The following is a 25,021-nucleotide window of genomic DNA, read 5'->3' on the forward strand; positions in this document are numbered from 1 at the left end:
GAGTGGATCAGCCAAGGGGCCGAGGAATCAACATTCACAGCTGTGTCGCAAGTTTTGACCTCCCTCTGCTCTCTGCCAGAAGGGCTCCAAGAAATGCTTATGGGGGACCTTCTGTAGGAACCACGGCCCCCGACTCCGACCACAACTGGGCCTGGGCTGAGGCTCCTGTCAGGATTAGAAAATAGGAAAGCTCATTGTCTGCTAATTTTGCCTAAGTCTACTTCAAAACTCTGGCAAACTTGCAATAAGTTTAGTTTAAAGGAAAAAATAACCTGAGCATCAACTGAAAACACTGTAAAGATATGAAATGAAACAAAACACGGATTTTAAGTGTGCCCAAATTAACTTCTTATTCTGACCCGCTTAGTATTTCTGAGGCATTTCACATACAACAAGGGAAGAACGTCATTCATGAAAAAATTCTTTAAATTTACTCTTAACTCTTTATTTGACTACTAAGTACTGCGCACAAATATTAATGGAAACCTCATGTGTTTATTTGAAATGGCATTTTTTTGATTAATTAGGCTGGAACATAGAGGGCAAATTCTTCTATTTCCATCTACTTCCTTTCTCACTAAGCCAACTAATTATACTCCAGTCTACATCTAGATTCGCATGGATCAGGCACTATCAAAAGTTTCTCTGCAGAACAAAAGTCAAACTTTTGGAAAACATCAATTGCCTCTCTATATAAAATCGGCAATCACATCTCACTAGTTCTAGAGAACAGTTAAGTGTGGTGAGCACAGCTGAGACAACTTTCCTTTCTTCCCCTTTATTCCTGAGAATCAGATTACAGCAGTTGGACAAAGAGAGCGTAAATTTGCTGTTTGTTGCGGTGTTGCTCAGCCCAGTTTGAGATGCCTGTAGGATTACAGCAAGAACTGTGAACTAACACCTTTTCCTCAGAATTATTTATATATTCAATTCATGACATTTTTAACCTCCAAATTGCTTTGAGTTTTGTCTATGCTTCATAAGGTCTAAGCGAACATACCAGAGGAAAGATTTAAGAAAGAGGAACAGAGCGCCAACACTGCCACACGGGCACGGCGAGTACCCACCAGCCGAGCGGATGAAGATCTACAGTGCTTGGGACTTGACAAATTAGAGTATCTTCTATTAAATTTTACACTCCACAAGGCTTCTCCACAACTCCTGCACTCGAAATCAAGCAGCATATGTAGCTCATTAAAGTAAAATAAAATTTTCCTTCAAAACACCCTCGTAGCTATATAAGTGTACAGTTACTCATACGTTTCTTCAAACTGCAGCAAAATTATTTAGTCACAAGCAGCATTTAAAAGCAGAAAAAGTATTTAGTTTTAACAGTAATAAATCTGTAAGAAATTAAAACAGTTCATTATTGCCTGAAGCAAGGTAGTCAAGATGTAATGGTTTTTTCTGACTAAATTCAGAATCAGTATACGACTGTCTCCCTCCTCAAATCCAGGGTTTTACTGAACAGCCGAGATAAACTCATACTAAAACCACACAAATCAGCATACCACTACCGAGACAGAATCTGGAACCAGGCAGCTTACGAACTTCAGTTTGCTGCATGACACAATAGTTATCTCTGCTGTCTTTTCTTGCCTTCGTTATATTTAATGCAAGGCTATACAAGTTTGTGTGCTGTTGTGGTTTTTGTTTGGTTGTTTGGTTTGTTGTTTTTTGTTGTTTGTTTTTTTTTTTTTAAAAAGGTATCCAACCTGGACTGGTACTTCTGAGCAGCTCTACTGCAACAACATCTTTGATGTCAGATACACAAAACGACTTTGGGTTCCCTCTGCTAGAATATGAAGAACAGCGTTCAGTAGGTCACCATTTCAAACTGCAAGACCACAGCAGAAGGAGAAACCTCCTGCCCAGACCCGGAGCAAATAAGGTTAAAAAAGTACCTCTTTTTTATGTGTTCCTGTTCAGCCTGAACAAGAACTCAAAGTCTCAACCCACGACACCTGAACCCAAGGCAGCAGCGCAGCAAACCTTAAAATACTCTAAAGTAACCCGTAGTCTATTATTCTTAGCGGAAAGCATATCCATTTCAGAAAACTTGATTACTGCACCGCATTGTACAAAAAGGTAATTCCTACATCAGATTAATACCTTAATGAGGACTAATTCCCAACAGTCTTCCTTCAACAGACGTGCCAGAACTACAAGCCTGCAGCAATGTTGTCAGTAACCTGCTCAACTTCTCCGGGTTGCTTCAGACGTTTGTAAGACAGAATTTCAACAAATGTGATGGTTGTGAGTGGTTTTGACTATTTTGCCAATGTAAAAATCAAACTCTTGGTTGCGGTTTTTTTTGCAGAAGGTGTTTAGGTCCTGCCTAGAGTGGGTGTGACACACTGACCCAGATTCCCGGCTTAAGAGCAGCCGCACTGCCAGAGCGCCATCCGCTCGGAGGAGCGGGAGCGAGAGGCGACGCCAGCAGCAGGAGGAGCAGCACCCACCCAGCAGCGTAAGGTAACCCGGGCGGCTCCAGCAGTGCCCTTCAGCAGGAATAGCTGTCCCCAGCTGCACCTGTAAATGACTTTGTCGACTCAGCCGCACAGAGAGAAGCGGGGAAAGGCCCCCCCTACCCCCCCCCGGCCTTCGTATCTCATTTCATACCCATTCCAGACTTTTTAAACCAAAATTGCAACTGAAAGGAGTGTCAGTTTAAAACCTAAAGCAAAACCTAGGAGAAAACCGAGCTCGTTTCACATCAGCTTCAAGGCAGCATTAGACCATTTTGATCCCTCCCAGCTCAATTTTATCCAGTTGTTCTCCCTGGAAGCTCCAGCTCCAAACCTTAACACGTACATCCCCGCCAAAGCTGCATGCCTCGTTTTGCCAACACAGAACTGAGAACAAATAGGGCAAACTTCATATAAACTTCTCATCTACAACCAAAAAAACCCACAGAGGCTCACCAAAACCTCCCCGCTGCTCTGAATGCATATGAGAAGTTGTCAAGGAATAACAGAACACCTCAGAGAATCACCTTAACACACCACCAACTTCCAATATTGTCTTCTTTGGCCATATTCAAACACAGTATTTTTATCAAATTCATTTAGGAAACAGAATAACAACCTGATATTTTCCAAGAAATTGGAAAATGTGGCTTATTCGTGAGCCTTCTGAAACAGCAAATTAAATAAAAAAGAATTAAGCTGCAGGTTATTTCTGCCATGACTGAGGCACACACAGACTAAGCAAGATTCTTATAAAACACAAAAACATTACAACACACACAAATGCGTTCTCCCATGTTAACAGCCATCCAGCAAGAACGTAATTGAGGAACAGCTTAATTTATAAAAGAGAATAATTTACTCCATGAAAATATAAATGAAAGTAAGTACCTTAATGAAGCCACAGTAATAAGTGGCTATATCCGTAAGTTGAGACAAGACAGAACATAGTTGATTCAAAACAAAGATTAAAAAAATCTTACTAAGAAATGACCAGTGTACCGAAAATGGAAAAACACCTTTCTCATCCCACAATGCTTTTACACTGAGAACAATAACACGACATTAATATCACTAAACCTATGTAGAGCGACAAGGTTTCTGCCAATATTGCGCAGTGCTCCGGGATTCCAGTTCCCTAGTGCATCAAACGGACAACCCATCTTTTGATTCTTAAATAGATGACAAATAATTACTTCAAACAGTGCCTTGCACAGCCACAGAGAATCCTGGTGGCATCCAAACACATTAAGCAAATCCCTCACTTGCAGGGACATATTTAGCTGTCATCCATCTTTGATATTAGCAGATGCTATATTGCAGGCAGTGCTGCGCGTAGCACAGGCAGGCAACGAAGGGACAGACAGGAACAGGCGCTGCAAATCCTTTTCAACAGCGCACCGTAAAACATTACAAAGTGAGTCAGAAAGGGTAGAAAATTCACCGGTCTGCAGTTCTTCTATAGTGCCTAGAATGAATTAAAAGGAAATAAAGTTTCTAATTCTTATGACTGCAAAGAGGTTTTCCTAACATGTTAACTGAGGTTGGGCTGTCTCAGCCTGCAGCAAGACAGTGCCATTATTTCTACTTACGTGTGAACTTCCCTATTCATCGAAATTAGATGGAAGGCTAATTACAGCCACCTGAATGCCAACACATTGTTTATTGTATTACAGCTGGACATCCTAGTAGAAAATAAGAATACATAACTCTTGATAAAACACCCCATATAGCTAACACGCTTATCCAGCACGTCTGGACAAACTGGTTTTCCCAACTCTCATAAAATTTCTTGAGACCTCCTATATGGAAATACCTTAAAGTTTTCAGAAGTTGCCTCTATTTTTGATAATTTGAAACACCTAGTGCCTGCAGATCTGTCAAACAATCGCTCTACGTTGTCTCTTAAACAACAGGAGTTGATATCACTAGAAACAGTTTTCACTTCATTTCGCCACAAGAGTTCGGTTTAACAGGCCGGTAAGTAGTTCCCAACTCTCATAAAATTTCTTGAGACCTCCTATATGGAAATACCTTAAAGTTTTCAGAAGTTGCCTCTATTTTTGATAATTTGAAACACCTAGTGCCTGCAGATCTGTCAAACAATCGCTCTACGTTGTCTCTTAAACAACAGGAGTTGATATCACTAGAAACAGTTTTCACTTCATTTCGCCACAAGAGTTCGGTTTAACAGGCCGGTAAGTAGTTTCGGGTGCCGTATTTGCCTCAGACCAATAACCAGCATTATCTAGAGGAAATAGGTGGGATTCTCCCTGAAAGCGCATTTCACTATCAACTTCTCATCAAAAGCTGATGAAACCTCTCATGTATGTAAGGTCTTACATATAAAAGCCCATATTAACCCTAAAGTCAAACTTCGAATGTCAGACTTTGTTCTTTCACCCATGTGTTCTAAACTTACTGAGAAAACTGACTTCTAATGTATAAGATCATATATATTCTGGTCCCACCAGACCAGATAAGTGAATTATCTCTTTTCAAGCAGCAAAAAAAGGAGAGTGAATAATAGATTACTGAGCATTGGACAGCATTTCCTGTCAAAAGATGTTTCAGTGAGCCTCTTATATGTGAACAGTAGCTCTGTAACAAGGAATCAAGTATTCCACCTACATCTACTTTGCATGGGAGTAACTCCTACCGCTAATGAGAAAGAAACAGCCGCCGATTCCTTTTGGCACTGGAGGAGTCAGTCTACCTGCCTTAACTTCTTTCACTTATTACAGGGGAACCTAAAAATTACGAACTTACCATCAATTACCCCTACATAGTCCAACAGTTATTTTTATAATTGCTGAAACATAACTGTAAGTTTTAAATTCTAGTCTTAACATTGCAAGTGATTATGCGAATTTTAACAAAACAGGAAAAGGAAACAGAACAGAAAAAAGGAAAAGTTCATAAGAAAGAAGTGACTTATTGTGTGTGAAAATGGAGAAAAAACACGCTATCAGGTTTCTGATGAACAGAGTTCCTTAAAATTGACTCCTTTTTGTTAAAGGAAACTTAACTTTGGAAGGATCAAGCTTGATATAACACGATTATGTATTTACACTGCGCCAGCACAAAGACAACCAAGTCACATCACAAAACTCCAATGTTCTAGGCCTTAACAGCAGCACAAATCCACTCTGTGCCCCTGAACAGCACCCGTTCTCTACGGCAACTTTTATTAAAAAGTAAAATAGTTAAAGAACGTGTATAAACCAAAACCTAATTTGTGATCTTAACCCTTTAGAAAAAGGGGTCCAAAACAGACTTTCTGCAATATGCCTAGGTCCTATGCAGCTATATATACCATGCTTAGGAACAAGAATCAAAGCCGGCTTTAAAGAAAAGCCAAGTGTCACCTTTAGACGAAGGGTTTCCTGAATTGTTTCCCCTTCCACCACATCCTACATCCCAAAAGAGCCTCATACATCTTTTACTTATTTCTTAAACAAAGGGCAAAGTAAGCAGCTAAAACCCAGGGCGAGTCACCAAAGCGTGACCGGACAAACCATTTCTGCAGCTCACAATTGTTCCAGAGCTCATAGAACGGTTTGGGTTGGAAGGGACCTTGAAGATCACCCAGTTCCAACCCCTCTGCCCTGGGCAGGGACACCTGGTCCTCTCACTTTTTCACTTTTTCTTCGCTCAGAAGAGAGGTGAGCCGGTCACCTCACTTTCTCAGCCCGCATCGTCTGTGCTCAAGGCAGCTTGGCAGGGGCGAGGGGAAGGACCTCTGCCATTAACCACGGGGGGTTCTATTCACGTCGGGCTTGTTAGAGGAAAAAAGAAAAACAAAAAAAATAAAGAGGGAAAAATCCTAATTTTGGCCCTGGACTTTGACAGTCTCTAGAGGAGGGGGAGAAAAAATAAAAGAGGAGGAAAAAAAACCCATAAGGGTTATGTTCTTGCTAGCAGGTTTTCCCCCAGCCGGGCCTGCTGCCCCCCGCCGCGACAGCAGAGGGGGAATCGCAGCCCCGTCGGCAGCTTTGAGTCGCCACCATCGCCCTCCGCCCGGCGGCCCCCGCTCTTCATCGCCGACCGCCCGATATATCGCCCATCGCACAAATCAACCCCCAATCGCGACAAACAACCGCCTCCGAATGCAACCGCTGCCGGTACCCCTGGGGGAGGGGGGGGAAGAAGGGCCCCCCCGGGGCCTCCCCGAGCTCCACACCCAAAATTCTGCATGGAAACACCGCGCCCAGGCCCGGAGCCTCCCGCGGACACGGGCCCCGAGGCACCGGGGGGACACGGTGGGCTGCGGGGGGGGGTGGTGGTTCCCACCGCGCCACCCCGAGACAAAGCGGGCGGCGGGGCCGGGAGGAACGGGCCTCGACGGGCCCGTCCCGTCCCCCGGCTGCACAGGCCGGTCCCCCCCGGGGCCGGGGCCCGGGCCCGGCGGCGGCCGAGGGCCGGGCCGCGAGGAGAAGGAGGAGGAGGAGGAGGGAGGGCCGCCGTCCGGAAGCGTGAGGTAAAACCGGGGCCCGTCGCTGAGAAGAGGCGGTGGGGAAGGGTCCGGCGGCCCGGGGAAGGGGGGTGGGCAGCGCCGAGCAGCGGGGGGCTCCAGCGCCGCGGTCCCGGGGGTGGAGCCGCAGGCGGCGACAGGCCCCCGCGGGGAGAGGGAGATGAGGAGAGAGAGAGAGAGAGGGGCAGGCGGCGGCAGCCCCCGTACCTGAGCCCACCGGCGGTCCCCCTCGGTGGCGGCGGCGGCGGCCCGGGGCTGCCCGTCAGCGGAGCGCCGAGCGGCCCGGCGCGGGGGGCAGAGCGGAAGGGGGGCGGTGAGGAGAGCTCAGCACCCCGCGGCCAGCACCTGCCGCCCGCCTCCTCGCCCCGCTCGTTGGCTGCGGCCGACACCGCCTTCGCAGCTATTGGGCGCATCGCCTGTGAGCGGCGGCGTTTGCGCCCCATGGCGGAGCCGGTCACCAAACAACAAGACGAGAGCGTCCGTTGATTGGTGGGTTGCGCAGGGTAACGGCCCGCCCACCAACAGGCGGGGCGGCCGGTCGCGCTCACGTCGCTCAGTCGCTTTCCACCAATGGAACACGGCCGTTGGGAGACGGCGGCTCGCCCTCAGCCACTATTGGGCGAGAGAGGGGTAAGGCGGGCTTCGATAGGCGGCGCAGGGTGCCCGTCAACGCCCCAGGGCTCTGCGCTCCGGCGGGGGCGCGGGGCGGTGAGTACGTGAGGAGCCGCACAGCAGCGCGCGGGGGGGCGGGGGGGGGCGCTGCGGGCGCCCTGCGCCAATGGGGCGGGGAGGGACCGCCCCCCCCCCCCCCCGGCCGGGGGCGGCCCGATGGCGGTCAGGCGGGGGGCCGCGGGGCCTGGCCTGGACCGGGGGACACCATCGTTAACCTTCCCCGGCCGGCAGGCAGCGCCCTCGGGGCTATGGCGTCGCACCCTGAGGGGTTTCATCCTGAGGCAGACCCACACAAGCCCGAGCAGCGGCCTGACAGGGCGGCTGCAGCCCCTCTGCCCCTGAGGAAAGGCTGGAGCAGGGATGGCACAGAGGCGTTACAGAGGGCATAACAGCCCCTTTCAGAAGAATAGCCAGACCCCAAAGGGGTGTTCTCTCCCGGTACAGGCCGCCTTACCTGACACCGGCACCCCTGAAGGGAGGAGCAGCCCCAGAGGGACCTGAGGAACCGCAGCACCTGATGAGGAAAATCAACATAAAGAGATGAGGTCAGGTGTGCAGCTCTAACATGGTCAAGCTCTCACAATACTCGGGGGGGGGATAGTTTTAGGCTCCTTGTAGACTCCACTACCTGGAGCTTTAAAGTAAAAAAAGTTACGCCTCAGCTACTGACAATGCCCTGAATCTGCCTTCCCCCTCCAGTCCACACTCCCACAGCAGTGGGGTTTCCCTACACCTCATTCCCATTTACAGGATGGTCAGGGCTGGAAGGGCCCTCCGGAGCTCCCCCAGTGCCACCCCCCCGCCAGAGCAGGGGCACCTCCAGCGGTGGCACAGGACACGTCCAGGCGGGTTTGGAATGGCTCCAGAGTGGGAGACTTCCCCCCCCCTCTCTGGGCAGCTGTGCCAGTGCTCTGCCACCCGCACAGGAGAGAAGTCCCTCCTCAGGTTGAGATGGAACTTCCTATGGTCACGTTTGTGCCCGTTCCCTCTTGTCCTGTCACTGGGCACCACTGAAAAAGGACTGTTCCCACCCCCCGGCACCCTCCTGGTTCCCCCACAGCCAACACAGCAGTACTGTGCTGTTTTAGCAACATGAGTTTGGACAGCGGGAGGGTGCTCTGCACCTGCCTACAGACCCAACCCAGCGCAACAGACATGCCACGGGTCGAGGTGAGTACCCGTACCCTGAGCTCCCACTGCCTCCTCACAGCCCAGTCCAGCACCACACAACAGATAACTCGTTTCAAAGGGGCTGCAATCACAGGACTGTGGGAGCCTGCCAGGATGAAGAAGTATCAGGGGCATTTTGCTATTTGTGCTCAATTAAGCCACACAGACCATAGAGTCTGTATGCTTGCTGGGAAGTGAGATGGGAATTCCCAAAATAGAAGAAAGATCCTTGCTTTGTTTTTTTTTGCAACATTGTTATTCTTGCTTCTGCATTCCTTATACACAAAACACTTTTTACCAAATCACATATTGGATATTCAACTCCAGAATTTCACAATGTAAATGTGCACAACTATGTATGGGAAATGAAGCATCATCCTACGAATCACAGAATCATGTCAGAAGGGACCTCTGGAGATCATCTCATCCAACCCCCTGCCAAAGCAGCGTCACCTAGAGCAGATTGGACAGGATGGCATCCAGGCGGGGTTTGAAGGAGATAACCTCTACCATTGAAACACACGATCCCTTCCTATGCAAAGCCCCACACCAGCTCACTTTATAGCACAGTAATTTTCCTAGTAGAGCTTTATGCTGAGATCTGCAAGCCCCAAATTATAAAGTGTCTAATTTGCAGAGAAATTCTAATGCATGTTAAACACACACTAACACTCGGAACAGTACACTGAAACCTATGTAGGAAAACAAAATTTGTTTTCCAAATAACAAAACCAATATACTAAGGAAGTCATTGCAATGGGTTCTTCCAATTTAAATACACACACACTTCCCCAAATTCTTCTGATCCCAATATAGATTAAAACGTGGAAGGACGTTTTCAATTAAATTTAAATACCTGAAAGTGTTTAATGTTAACAGTAACCTTAAAATAAACTTACTTTAAAGAGGGCAGATAAGGCAGCAGTTTCACAATTTCACACCTTTTGTTTTCAACAGCTTCAATGCCTCTATGTTTTCTTCATTTACTTTGTCTGCATTTGTTTATGAAAACCTCAGTGTTTTGATTTATTCCTCTGGTTTGGTAAGCTGATGGAGATGCTCACACCACTTGCTACAAACACCTCCAGTGTGATGCATGACGTGGCAGTTCTAACAATTTTGGTCTTATTCATTAAATATGCAAGCAATTCCAATTGCCAGTTGATACTTGGATTTTAGTTCTGTGGAAATCTAACATAAGTTATGCCTCAAAAAGAGAGATTCTGGAAGTCTTTGGGTTTTTTAGCTGAAGATATCATATGCCTTTTTCACTAGTGCCTAGAAGCAGATATTTTGAAGACAAAAATATCAAATTAGTACTTTCCCAAATTCTTTGTAGCATAATATCATAAATAAATAACAATTAATAATAATCATCATAAGTCATATTGAAAATAATAGGCCTTAGAAAATAAAAGGCTTTGCACAATGGAACGCAAATACAAATTCCTGCACAAGCAATTAGGTTTGGAAACCTGCTTCAGGTAAAAAGAATTAAAGGAAAACAGTCAACGCTTTCATCTGAAAAGATATTTATTTTGAGAACTTCAACTTGCACATTGTACAAAAAATTGACAAATTCAGAAAAAAACCCTATAAAACGCATTTTTTCCCTAACATATTAACATTATAATTTTAAAAAGGGTAAGAATTAAGAAAACCAAAAATAGGCACATTTGTTCCAGTCTGTCTGCAGTAAAGTGTGATTAAAAACATTCCTGTCTTGTTGAGGTATTAAACTGCAAACTTTGGTAATGTTAGAAAAAGACAACCCATTCACAAAAGTACGCCTTCTCGGTGTCACGCACAATAAACAAAATGTTTCATAAAAAAAAGTCAGAATTGGTTATTCTCCATTTCCAGGTAGAAATGCAGCAAAACAAAGGAAAAAAAGTCATGTTACCATAATACACCTAGCATTAGGAGGAAACCTGAAAGTTTGCAAATCCATACTAATCATATACAGCTACAGTGTTATATTTTACCCAAAGAATAAAATCCGGTTGGCAAGTTTAAACAATTCAGTGCTTATGAAAAATATATATATGGTGATTCGGAGCCCAGTCTTTCAGAAAAGGACAAAAGGCACTTAAGAATGGCTTTAGTATATTCCACAATGGCATTTCTGGATAGAAGACAGCACCTGGCTGAACAAGTAGTTCCCTAAAAAGAAAGAAGTCCAGCTGAGGTAGTACTTCATATTGCTCCAACCACTTGGCTATACACAAACAGCTTTATTATTTTTTTCCCGATCTACAAAATTAGAAGGAAATGGCTTTTGATAGGTTTGTCAAATGTATTAAAAAAAACAATTCTTAAAAAAAAAAAAACACCAAGAACCGAATACCCATTTGTGGTAAAAAGATCGTAAGCCAGGAACCATCTTGTACAAATTGAACATCAAAATGCTGCCACGGTGATGCACAAGTCTGCTGTTATGGCCAAATCCCCAAACACTGAAGATTGTTCTAGCAACCAAGCCATTTTTTTTAATTAAAAAAAAAAAAAAAAGAGAAGGAAAAAAGAAGAAGAGAGGGGGCACTCTCAGAACTTTCATAATCGTTAGCAGCCTTACCGGAAGCACTTTGTAAATCTATTTAAAAAAAAAAAAAAATTCTGTGCTGATGAATGGCAGTTTTGAGAGGGTGGGGGGCAGCAAAAATGCAAAGTTCAACATTTAGAACAAAAACAAAACCCACGAACATACAAAAGGATATTCCTTGAAGTTTATAGTTTTTTTAAAAACAAGGAAGACATTAAACTTTTTTAGGGGTCTGGGAGAACACAGACTACTTTTTTTTCTTTTTAAATTAAGCCCATTGAAAACTCATTAATAAGTTTGAATAAAAGAAAATTAGAAGTGCTTTACAGAATCACCGTCCATTGCCATATCCAGGAAAGAGCTGAGTTAGAATGGTCTGCAGTGTCTCATTCACTTGCATGGTATAATTTTTGCCAAGATCGTAGCGGCAGGCTGGACAACTGTACACATCAGCTCTGAAGGATCTATCCAAACAGTCCTGGTGAAGAACAAAAAAATAATTGGTTAAGAAACAGAGACGTGCCGTTTAGCTTATTCTACAAAGCCCACAATGGAGAAAATGAGATTCCTTTCCTATCCTAGTTCAGCCAGGTATCGACAAGAGCCGCAAAAGGCCGAGAGCAATGCAAGGCCAGCAGCTGGAGAGAAAACATCCTTCGGTACGTGCAGTAGTGCACACACTTCAACAGAGCACATTAGTCATGGACACAGTATTTTGGTATATGGTAGAGTTGTTTCAGTCCATTAAATTTCTAAAGATCAAGAATGCCCCTGCAGCTGTTAAAAACTGTTGGAGCTTCTACAAAAAATACTTCACGTCATTCTTCAAAAAAACCAAAACAAGATGCCATACTCTCTGTGACCCCGCGGAATCCGTCAGCATCACCTAGCAGCACTACAGAGCCCATAGAGAAGCCCTCGTCATCTTTTAAAAGAATCAGATGGTAGCACTACAATAGTGGAACTCATTAAAGCACAGACTTTTCTATGCCAAAGAACCTTCATCAAATCATGAAGTTTTAAAATATAAACCTGCCTCACGCTAAAAGACTAACTACTGGCAAAAAAATCCCAAACCCAGATACACCCCCACCGCCTCTCTCACCACTGAACAAGTCAGCTCAGGGCTTGCTGGCCCCACAGAACTCCACAGAAGCGTTGTATCGCTCGCTCACCTTGCACACGTTATGTTGGCATACAGTTGTGACTGGCCGGAACACAACCTCCTGACAGCAAATACACAAGAAGGCCTCTTCAACTTTATTTAGGAATTTCTGTAAAGACAACACGTGAATCAACTTACTGCTACTACTCTCTGAAAGATATAGGGAAAAAATAAAGCCACCCCACATTAAATGCAAGGGAAAAAATAGTCACGTTAAGTTCTTATCCTACTTACTGACCTCAAATACAGCACTTGACATTTATGCTGTGGATGTCTACACTGAAAGAAAACGCTATAGGTCTGAGGCTGTTTCTTTATCCAGCCAAGACGTCAGTGTCTAGGGATAGTACACTAATTAATTACTTTATTTCTGTAAAGAAAAGCATGACATACCGGTCCATCTTTGAGAGCTTCTAGTACTTCATTCCACAGTTTTTCATTGGCTTCATCACTTTTTATAAGAGATTTTTGCTGAGATGTCAGCTTGTATGGCTCAACTTTAGTTTTCTTTGGAGTCCCTGTAGGGGAGGTAATGAGTTTTTCCTCCCCACCTGAAAGAAAACACAACTTCTTAAACAAACAAACAAAAAGCAACAAGAAAAGAGTAGCTAGATAAAATGCACAAAAACCTACGAGGCTTTCTATATCCACTTGCCTACTCCACAAACCTGCTGATTTCCTTTTCCTCTTTCCTTTCCCCGGGGTATCAAACTCATCATCTTCATTATTTTCCTTTTCCTTATCTTTGTTTGCAACAGCTTCCAAATACCCTTCAGGATACTACAGGAAAACACAAAACAAAAAGCATCCAATGCAAACACGCCCATTCACAGACTTATAGACTGTCACAGCTCAGAAGAACAACCTCTGGAGAACTGTTCCAGGGGCTCTCTATTTTAAGCGATAGATCCCTGCTCTTGCAAAGCTCGTATTCAGACTATGGAAATTCTGTACAATAAAGCGCGTTTTGTCCATTTGGCCTCCTGATGTAAAAAGAAAACATACAACCCACAAGACTGAAAGCGCTTGTGTCCCCCTCAGTCTAAGGGGGGTTGTCTCTATTCCTACACAAGGATCATCCTCAATAAGAACATACAATAGAAGAACTCCTGCTATCCATCCAGTACATGGTCCAGGGGAACCCTGGTGATGTTCCAAAAGAGTACCTGCATTGTTAGGCCAAGCTTTTTCATCCTGTCCTTTCCTTCTTTGGTCCAAGGAGCAGGTTCTTCATCATCCCTCCTAAGTAAGTAACGCCACACTAAAAATCCAGATTTCCCTGTCTCGGGCCAGTATTTCACAACCTGAAAGAGTCAGATGCAGGTCCATCACACACTATAAAAACCCATTGGCCATAACCAAATTATCTTTTCCTAATCCAGTAGGTGAATTCAAATCCTCCTTACCTTATATATTCCATCATATCTATTCCCTTCTACAGGAGCGTATTTGCTATGTTTGCCTCCTTTTACATTCCTCACGACTCGGACTGGCTTTCCAGCTCTCCAGTCCTTGGCTTCAGCTCCGTTTTTGTCATTGATGGGAGCGCTGCAGTTTAGAGCCAGAGCTCTGCAAGAGAAAGTCCAATCAACTTCATGTATCTACCAGGCAGAACTCTTCAGAATCAGAGGGAGGACAGAGCAAAGCAAAGCTCACACGGTAAACCAGCTCCTAAGAAGTAATAAACTACGCTATTTTACTCAGAGCAGCGCACTGGTACAGTTGAGTACAATACTAAGAGTAGCGGCGTACTGGCATTGCACTGAACCACAGCAATGGCTACTGAAAAACTGGACGCTACTGCCTCTTTGCAGGTACGGGAGGGGCCCCTTCTGAATCTCTTCCAAGGAAAAAGGATGTAGCCAGGCTGTTTGTTTGTTTATCTTAACTAGTAACACTTTCAAGTATCTTGTATAACACTAAGAACTCTGAGAGATGGTAATTGAGCCTCCTGATTGGAGACCACATTTAAAATATGCTGATTATTCATTACATTACCTTAATGTAATTGCACGGACCACCTCCTCCACTCAAGTCCACGCTTATTTGCAAGAGTATTGGTTCAGAATTACAAATGATCTGGTCTCCCAAGGTGACCAGTGACTGCAAAGGTCTTCAGGAGGGAGTATGAAACCATCTACACTAATTTACTGTTCTGTTCCTAAGTTCCAGTCAATATTAAATGTAAGACTAAAACTATTTACAATTCTGTTTCATTAATAGGCCACTGTAAGAAGCATTGACATTGTGCAACTGAACTGCAGCCTACACCACAGTCAAAACCTAATTTTGACAAGTTTTTCCACTTTATTTCTTTTGGAAACAGGACAATTTTTCAGGTTGACAATTGCCAGCTACTAAGGTTAGGAACAGAGCGCGACTGTTGCTGACCTGTTCATATTGGTGAGTTTTTGATCACAAGACTGTTCTGCTGTGCGTTTGTTTCCAGAAAGATCACGCCCTCCGCTCCCTGTATATGTGAAGGAATTTCCATGATCCTGAAACATATATGGATGGTTTCGACACATTCACAAAAGTAATTCAATAAAAGCAGAAGAGACTTTTAATCATGTAGCTTTAATATGGTATTACGAAAAAGGGAAAGATGCTTCCTCCTAGACTCAGTCTGTGGTCCTCCCTTACGTTGCCAAGAGAGAAGAGTCAGGGTGACAACTGTTGTCTTGGCACACACCTTAACAGTGCAAAGAGATCTGTGCCAATTGAGCGGCACACCACTCACACTGGATCTGCTTGGAAGTGCAGAGGCACATTCCAGAGAAGGATGATGTAACTCATGCTTCAGCACTCGCACTGCTACACGACCTTGCAGTTTGAATTAAGACTTGGAACAGCTACTGAGATTTGGGGCTGTTTTACATGAGATTTAACCCAGATTCGGGGTGAAGAGGTGCAGGCTAAGAATGCACTGGTGATCTGCAAGAAGAATGAGCAGTAGAGCCTGGTACAGGCTAGCATGAGTTAGGTTTGGATAGCAGAACCAAAAGGTGTATCCAGAAGCAGGACTTTAGTCCCTTGTTTTGTTCTGAACACTCCCCTGACACATGAAGATCTGGCAGCATATACCGTGAGACTGTTCAAACTGTGGATGCGATGGAGACCCTGAAAAGGCAGCTAAGGACTCCTGGATTAAAAGCTGACATATAGATATTAAATTTAATTTCAATGATCCCGTTTCTCCAGTTGGCACATACTACTGGGTTGTAGTATTCCTTTGCCTAGTTTTCTTCTGAAGAATGTAAGTATCATCAAGATAGGTAAATGTGTGATATAGAGTAAAAAGTAATTAAGGTCAAGTCTTTGTTTTCACACCAAGTTAGTTTGGTTCTCAGACATAAATAATCAAGATTCACTTACTATGTCATCTTCATAGCCTCCTGCCAGAACCAAGGAATAGGCGCCGTCATTGCTTCTGCCGTGTATACCCGCTACATGGGGCCTGTGAACACCAGATTCGCTCACCTAGGGGAAAAAAAAAAAGTTTGCAAGGCAACTGCTGTCAACAGGCTATGAACAATATGACTACCCGTCAGTCTTGGAAATAAATTAACTAATAGTACTATTTCAGATTTGGTTTGCATATATTACAGCATGAAACTGTATTCTCCCCACTATCCTCTAAAAAGCTTCAGGTAGAAGAAAGAAAAAGAAGAATGCTTTTACAAAATAAGGCATTGCATATTTCAGTAAATTGAATACATGTATATTTTTTTGTGATGTTAATTTAGAAATTTGGATCTTTCTCACTGAGATTGCTCCAGGAATTTTAGAACAAAGCTCCAGGAATTTTAGAACAATGTAGGTATTAAAATTAAATGCTTGTATAAGGGGATTGGTTTTGAAAGACTTGCAATAGCAGCCTTCGTCTAATACTTGATGAAGATTAAGTTCAGGGCTTTTTCTTTCCCAATTTTCTAACAGGATGAGAAAACCTGTTTGATATACCTAGGCACCTGACAGAGACCCTTACCAGCAGAACAAGTGGGAGATACTAGACATCTCCAGGACAAACTCCTGGAAACAAATACATTGGGTTTGGGTGTTTTGAGTCACCAAAAAAAGCAGTAAAGAAAAAAAACACCTGAAATGCCTGGACAATACAGCATTAGTTATGGAACACTTGATCTAGACAAAGCCAGAATTCTTTCTTTTCTGCACTTACACATCCAGTGACATACACGCCAAGATTAACTGTTTCAGGTTTCTCCTAAGAGCTGGATCATTCCCATTTTTCCCTACAGGGCCTCCGTCCAGGATTCAGCTTCATACCTGAACTCTGAACTTCCACATGGTGCCAACTGGAATCCCGGGAATTGGTCCATAGTGGTTCGAGGGGACAATGGTGCATTCCTTTGTGCGACCAACACATGCCATACCCTGTTTCAAAGAGCAAGACTGATCAGCCAAGAATTACAAGGAAGTAACACACACTATTCTTCAAAATAAAATAGCTTTTGAACTGACCTTGCCCCAGTCTCTCCGCGAGGATGAATTAGCAGATGCCATCTTTTGTTTCTTTTTACTTTCTTTTAATTTCTCTCCAGCTAAAACCACCTCACTTGCATCGTTTCGACATTCAGGGCAATACCTAAAGTCACCAGTCAATGAAAATTAACTGTAGCAAAGCTTTAAATTAACAGAGAATTTCCTCAAAACATACTGAGTTACAATGTTACAATTTCCTCATGTGAAACTAGACAGGACACTGAAACAACTCTCCCTACTGGAATTAGACCAGTATTAACTAGTGTCCTTGCACAATCTTCTAAGCCGTAGATGTGTCAGGAAACCAGCTGTATCATAAAAACATTGTAGAAAATCCTGAAACACGACACAAGGCATAAAACAGTATATTTCACTATCTATATGTATATAGATAGATGTATTTCCCTCTCTATCCCTATATATGTATTACCATATATATTTCATGTATCAAACAGTATATACCACCAGCCTAATAACAGTGATGGGGCCTGTGGACTGCTTGTAAGCGACCCATAAAAACCATTACACACGTTAAGCCTCCTGGCATGAGGTTTGCATTCAGTTTACGGGTAGCTGCACTTTGCTTTGAACGGGCATATAGCTCCCCAAACTAGGAAAAGAAGTTTGAAAGCCACTGGCTTAAAACATACTCTCACTAAACTGATGCTCAAGAAAAGCTATGAAGTCCTACCAAAAGAAAAAAAACCAACCCAAAAAACACCCAAACACCTCTTCACCTCGTACAGTCACAATATTGCCACCTAAGGGCAGCATGAAGCCCTAGACCTCCCGTTCTGCTCCTCATCGGATGGCGATTGCAGTGCCACACACGTACTCAGGACTTACCAATCCTCATCATCTGGTATACTACCAAGGGGAGGGTTGAGGCAGTAGATGTGGAAAGCCATATCACACTCATCACACATTAGCTGTTTATCTGGATCTTGTTTACCTCCACAGATATGGCAAGCACAAATTCTGCAGGTCTTGTTCGGGTTGTCCTTACAAGCTTTACACACAGGTCCATTTTGTCCTGTTAGCAAAAAGAAACCACAGTCTACTTCAGACTCCAGGAAGTGCCAAGACATGCTGGAAATGGTCAAAGAAGTCACAACTACAAGTGTCTTGGAACTCAGACCTTTGATCCTCACAAAGACAATCAGCAGAATACCACAGGGCAAGACTGAGACATGCAAGAACTACACAATAGACTCACGTTTTAATGGACCGGCACTAATTGGAGAAGCACTGCCTGGTTCTTCAATTTTATAGATTTCATCCACTAATGTAATTCTGCAGTCATTCAAGGAGTCACCAGCATCCCTATAAGGAGAAGTTGATAAAAGTAAAAAAAAAAAAAAAAAAAAGAAACCATAATCAGACTTTGAAAGCATCTCACAACATGAATTCACAGCTGTGCATGTACACCAGTAATGCAGACTGGTCTGGTATTGGTCCTGTATCACAAGCAACCTGTTACAGCATCACATCATCTGAACAGCGGCACGACAGCAGCACCACAAATCAAATCATTCTCATGCATTTAAAGCGTACCCCCTCTCGTCTCAATGAGAATCCATGTACTGGTAGCATGCAATTTGCCATTAGTAACTGTTCTCCTTTCAAACTAACTTTAACTATAAAATATGAGAATAAAGTCAGAATCACTGCATCAGGAGGAAAAAGAGGGAATATTCTGGCAACGCTATGAAACTTATCTGAAGCTTTAAAAATACATATATACTTTTTTCCCCTGGACTGAGAGTCCCTTACACATAGGCTCATTTTCTCCTTTAGGAGAAAACTGTATATAAAGTGAGGCTTCAGTCCACATAATCATATCTAGCACAAAATATTACAGTGAAGTTTTTGTAAAACCATTATGGATAGTTAATAGAGTACACAATTCTTTGTCTCTTAGCGAGTATGGGGCTTTGCATCCTCCCAGCACTATGCAAACCTACAGATCAGTGTGCCCTGTTATTCCTTGAACTGCCCGATCCCTCCAGTGGAAGTTAATCAAAAGTGCAGCAAAGTCAGTCACCCAAAACAGACAGCACAGCTTCCCTCCCCAGCACTGCTGTTGCACCGCTTTTGTTGCATTGTTTTTTTCAGCAGAGTCACTCAGACCTCATGAAAGCTTAAGCAGAGTCGGGGAGTTCAATTTATTCCACGTTATGGATTTGCTTACCCAAGTAATATCTTTGCATTTATCTCCTTGATCATTTTCGTTTCCCTTTTTTGCAGAATCTCCGCATCGTACCAAAAACCTCTCTCTTTTGGTTCATCGGGATTATAGTTGACCATCACCACCTGTCCTACCTCTAGCTGGTGCCACTTCAAAATAGTCCTTGCACGAGCCCGTACATCATTCGAACTCAATTCTACAACTCCGTTCTCTGGATAACTTGAAGTAGAAGGGAATCAAAGAGGGACAGAGAAGAAAAATCAGATTCAACATCACAGGTTAAGTGAGACAGGTCAATTAAATAATCTATGTCGTGCCGTGTACAAGAATACCATCAAGAGTAAAATCCCTTCTCCCCCACACACACAGCCAGAATCAAGCAGTCTAACTTGGCTACTATTGCAGCCCATTTAAAACTTGGATAACGGCATTTCATATTTCTAAAAACATCATTGCAGCCCACTGGAATTTCAATTGGAACTCCAACTGTAAGACAAACTTAGAGTTAACGGGGCTCAATAATGTAATTACTGAGTTGGCCCAGTTCTATTTTACCTTGTGCATCTCAGCAATAAAACTTCCCAGCAACATCATGATCCAAATAACTTTATTAGCCAAGAAGGTAACAAAACTCACTCTTCATATTTCACATGGTATATTACATCTTCTTCAGGAATGGTTGTCGGCTGATCGGGATCTCTGCAACTGTCAGCTGATTCATTTGTAGGTTTTTTTCTGGTTACATTTACAACCTGGGCTTCAAACCACGCTCCCATATTCATATCTCGAGCATCGACCAAGTCATTGATCTACACAAAGCAAGGTACACAGCTCATCAAAATGGCTTTTCAAATTAAGCATTAATTTCCAAGTCTACTTGAAGTCCTCAAGAACTTTACCATTATTAAGACCTTTAACAGATCATCTTAAAAATTAAGATTTCCTTTGATTTCCTGATCCCATTGTGCACCCCTACCGTCTTCTCAGGTTGAACCTCTAAGGCTAAAAATACATTCTATGCTGACACATGTACAAACAGCTTTCTTATCTAGTACAAACCATTATTAGCCTACGACAGACTTTCAGAACTGCCTTGCTCATAGTCTGGCAAAGACATCACTAGATCCGTAACAAAATCCATTGAAACAGACAAGCAAAATGATTCTGAACAGCTGCTTGAGATTTTCTTTTGTTCATTCAAGAAAGTTTCAGCTTTGACAAATGCAATGACTCCGAGCAAAAACATTGGGAAAATTTTTTAAATTAAAACAAGCACTCTGAATGCTTTTTTTTTTTTTTTAAAACAATTAACATACTGTAGTTTTAGTCAAAAGGATAAAATGAAAAATAAAATATATTGACCTACACCACGTTGCATTTAATTGGTTGTGGGTTGGTTGGCATTTTTTTTGTTTGTTCTTGGAGGGTCTAAGTAAAAAAGAAAACACCCACACAATTGTGACATGAAAGCTTTTCAGAAAGTCTCAACTACAGAGAAACAATTCCCCTCCCAAAGTGCAGCTTTAAGTAAACTTAGTTTTTTTAATGACTCACCTTATAGAGGCCGAATCCCGGGTCAATCCAGTCGGGCTGTGCTGCTGTGCTGGGCTGTCCCTCCAGTTCCATGGCACCTTCTCCATTGTGAGAGCTTTTGTCGGATTCGCTTTGGCCTGAGCCACAGCCAGAGTCTGTGTCGGAGAGTTCAGAATCCTTTTCCTTGCTAACAGCAGGAAGCACTGCTGGGCTTTGTCTGACCAAGAGTTGAACAATATCATTCAGTCCAACGCTGTAATCGAAAAGGGAGTGCCCATCTTCCATCTACAGGGAAAGCATCAGAATAATCTGGTCATTTCATTACACAGAGGTTTGCCAACGCAAAACTGCCCATCAGGCTGTAATTGTCTCTATGCGCCAAGACAGACCACATTGCTTGAAAACCATTAACGATCAAGGAACTTGGCAGTTCCTCGGCATCACAGTTACTTATAGATTGTTATTCTTACTATTTAAAATGTTCTTTTTTCTCTCTACAGACTCTACAAGATAGAAAACCAAGACTTTCATGCTGCGGTAGACTCGCTACCCAGATTAAGTCACAGAGTTCCATGAGAACTGAGATGGTTTGCAGTATATTCCCTAGAAGTATCAATTCCGGGAAGACAGACTTAAAGAACTACAGGTCCCCTAAAATTCTATCAAGTTTTAAATATAATGCCACTTTACCTACAAACCCTAAAGTTCCTTTTTCTTTAATTCAGACACATCCCGTAACACAAATAGTAATGCAGACGGGTCTTTACACTGTAATTGTGTATGTTCCACATTATCGTTACAACACCGCTCTGTTAAATGTGGGATTAAGTAGAAGCCAAAGAGTTAATCACCTACTTTTCTCTGGGCAAGCACACAATTTTTCCATTGCAAGTAAAATCAAAAAAGATTCAATTCAACTTGAAACCACCCAATCACTTTTAGCGTAGCCAGGCACATCCTAATTTCACACCCTCTCATATTTTAAGAGTTTATTCTGCAAGTCTGGCACCGCGTGTAGTCAAATCAAGATCCTACACCTGCAAAAAGTAAGAGAACTACAGAGGACCAAATAGGTCTCTCAATTACCTTTCAAGAACTCAGAGGAGCACTACCATTTTAGAGTTAAAATGTAATGCTTGAGACCACAGTGCAGTCAGAAGTTTAGACAAGCTTCACCACATATTTAAAGTCTGACTAAGAAATTATACAGGAAATGATCATCCCCTTCCAGCCCAAACCACCAGAAAAAGCAATCCCCAGAGCTTTGTTCTCTATCAGGGGGAAACAGAGTAAAACCACAAAAATTTACACTTCACAGGAATCACTATGATCATTCAATTCTGATTTATGGCATAAAATAGCTATGGAACAATCCCTGGAAATCTGACTGTACAGGAAGTGATCTGGACTTTTTCTGGTTTAGAGACAAAAACTCCTTGAGACACACAAGAACAAACCAGAAATCGGTTGTTGCTTCTTAACAAAGAGACAATATCACAAATACGGTCTCGTTATCAGCAGTGGTTATCACTGAGGAACACAAGTGACAACAGGTGCAACCAGAAATGGAAAAGCGGAGAACACACACAGGACACGCAGCCACAGAGTTCAAAGGGCAGTCTGAAAGAAGTGCCAGCGCCTGAAGATGTGTCTCTAACAAAAGAGGCAGGTTTTTAATTAATGACTATTTTCCGAACATAATTTTAAAATTTTAACCAATAAGAATTTGAACATTTCTAGTGATTCAAAGAGCCAGATAGAGCACAAATGAGCGCAGCAGGGGAACGATGACTCCAAGAGGTTAGATCATGCTCGGTAAATGTTTCTGTCTAAAACCACACGTAAACTAAGAACTACTGGATCAAGGAATTCTCTTTGGAAGTTAAGTGCATCCTTACTGAATAAAAGCTACCACTTCTAGTGAAAATCGGTTTAACCTTAGTTATCTGCACAGACGTCTGTGTAAGCAAGGCTGACAGTTGGTACATGCCCTGGAATAATCCTCCCATATCACTTTATCTACAACCACAAATGGGCAATTATGGCACCCAAATCTATACTAACGAGAAACGAGGCAATACAAGCCCTTCCGAGATGCTACATATTCCTATAAGGCTCTTTTCCTACTACTACTGGTACCCGAGCTTGTTAGATTAGAGCTAGTGGAGGTGTATTTCCATATCCTACAGTCACACCTGCTAATTATAACGTGCAGCCAGCTCCAGTCAACCCAAAATGGAGGGAAAAAAGCCACTAGAAGAAACTGCATAACTCCACCCATCCCACAGCATTTCAACTGCCGACTGAAGTACCCCACTATTTCTGAAATTCATTTCTTTAAACAACCAACCACCTGTCCAGCAGTTTCTTTAGCACGAAGGTTTAGCAGCACAGGAGGATGCAGGATATAGAAAAAGTATTTGAAAACAGTTTCAGTTGTCTTTAACTTAGACATATTATTAACACACGTGGAAGAAAATAGTTGTCGTACAACTGTGATAGTAAACACACTAACGAGAATGCAATACACTACTGAGCCACTTAAGATTTTACAGCCAGTTCTGTACCTAATGAGATTGAGATATAAGAGCAGAAGCACTTAAAAATCACGACCTGCTACCCCAATTTCTGAAGAAAACCGGAAAACGGGATCTGTACGGCTTTCCGAGCAGTAAAACTTGCAAAGCTCAAAAACTTTAGACACCACAAAAACCCGGGTAACATCTGCGTTTTCAGAGACTTCGCAAAGGCGGCGTCAAGCCAGAAAAGCAACGCACTAGAGGAAAAATAAGGGGGGGGGGGGGAGGGATAATTTTAAATTGAGGAAAAAAACAGCCCAGTGTGTTGCCGACTCCCCTCTTTGTAGACCCCCACCGCTCGGGCAGCGCGGAAGGCAGCCCAGGAGTCACTAGATGGCAGCAAAACATCCCATTTTCAGGCAATTAAAGGAAAAAAAAAAAAAAGACATTAAAACATCCCTCCTCAACTGGAGGGGGGACAGGAGGCGGCTTAAGCGGCTGCGGGCTCCCACCTCCCCCCCCCCCCCCCCGTTGCTGAGGGGCTGTCAAACCTCCCCCCGCCGCCTCGGTACCTGTTTGCCGCGGTAGAAGAGCCGTTGCCGGTGAGGTTCTATACCGAAAACCTCGTGTATCCGCAGACGCAGCCCCTCCACCTTGGTGAGTTTGGAGAGCGAATCCACGCGGTGGGTCTCCTTCCCGTCCATGGTGCGTACCTGGATCCACATGGCGCCGGTTCCTGTTAGCACCGGGAGAGAACGAACCGGTGTTCAAACGGCGGAGCCCGGTCCGACCGGGGGCGGCGGCGGGGGGGGCACCGTATCAATGAGAGCGCTCAACCTACCGCGCCGGCCCGGCCCCCGCCGCCCGGCCCGCCAGCCAGCCGGCCGGCCCGCCCTCCCTCTCCCATTGGTCGACAACCCGGCCGGTTCCAGCACCCATTGGTTACTGGAGGTTTAGCCCCGCCCCTCCCGCGCTGAGCCTAACGGCTTTGGTTGCGCCCCGTGCCTCCCTGCCTGGCCTCGCGCGCCAACTGTATCTCGCGCCACAATTGAAACGCTCACTCCGCTCTCGCGGGGGAACCCTCCCCCCGCCCCACCAAGTCTCGCGAGATCATGCAAATGAGAGCTGGGGGGTAACGGGCGGTCTTAAAGGGGCCGTGGCCAAACGGCGTCCTTTCCCCCCCCCCCAACTCCCACCGGGAGTTCCCCCGCGGGGGGGACGGGGGACGGGACGGGACGGGACCAGCTCCCGCCTATCGCGCCGCGGAGGGCACCGGCGGCCGCGGCCCCACAACTAACCCCGGGGGGGGGACACGCGGGGAATCGCTTTGGTTCCGATCCCGGAAACACCCGGGGGGTGTCAGCGGCCCCCGCCGCCCCCGGCCCAGGCGCAGCCGGCCCCGTCCGCACCAGCCCCGAAAGCCAAACGCGGCGATACCGGTCCGCGCCCCGCCACCGCCGGTCACCGGCACAGCCGATCACCACCCCTCCCGGTCACACACCCACCCCACCCCAGCCCCCCGTTTCGGGGGCGGCGGATCTGTCCCGCTGCCACAGGCACCCCACCCCCCCCAGCGACGCGTCCCGCCAACCGGCACCGGAAAGCTCACCCCTCGGGGAGACCCGCCCCGGGGCGGAGGGTGGGGGGGGAAGCAGCGGACCCGCGCACCGTGCCCCGGCAGCTGTCACCGACCCGCTCCCCGCAACGCCCCCAGGCGCGGACACGGGGTGGGGGCGAACACCACCACCCCACCCCCCGCCATTCTCCCCCTCCTGGTGCCAGCGGCC

At 44.7% G+C, this 25,021-nt stretch overlaps 1 protein-coding gene across 1 annotated transcript; it reads right to left on the minus strand.

The window, feature by feature from the left end:
- Nucleotides 1-11,553: 11,553 nt before the first annotated feature.
- UHRF1 (ubiquitin like with PHD and ring finger domains 1) lies at nucleotides 11,554-21,000 on the minus strand (the record flags this gene model as incomplete). Its single annotated transcript, XM_082495354.1, has 15 exons — nucleotides 11,554-11,804; nucleotides 12,502-12,600; nucleotides 12,885-13,042; nucleotides 13,160-13,271; nucleotides 13,658-13,795; nucleotides 13,898-14,060; nucleotides 14,883-14,989; nucleotides 15,867-15,971; nucleotides 16,779-16,886; nucleotides 16,974-17,097; nucleotides 17,841-18,027; nucleotides 18,211-18,317; nucleotides 19,186-19,401; nucleotides 19,819-19,991; nucleotides 20,737-21,000. The coding sequence occupies 15 exons, from the start codon at nucleotides 20,998-21,000 to the stop codon at nucleotides 11,658-11,660; spliced, it is 2,208 nt and encodes a 735-aa protein (XP_082351480.1). The 3' UTR covers nucleotides 11,554-11,657.
- Between the last annotated feature and the right edge of the window lie 4,021 nt (nucleotides 21,001-25,021).

This window comes from Vanellus vanellus (genome assembly GCF_965231255.1).
Source record: "Vanellus vanellus genome assembly, chromosome: 25".
Classification (NCBI taxonomy): Eukaryota; Metazoa; Chordata; class Aves; order Charadriiformes; family Charadriidae; genus Vanellus; species Vanellus vanellus.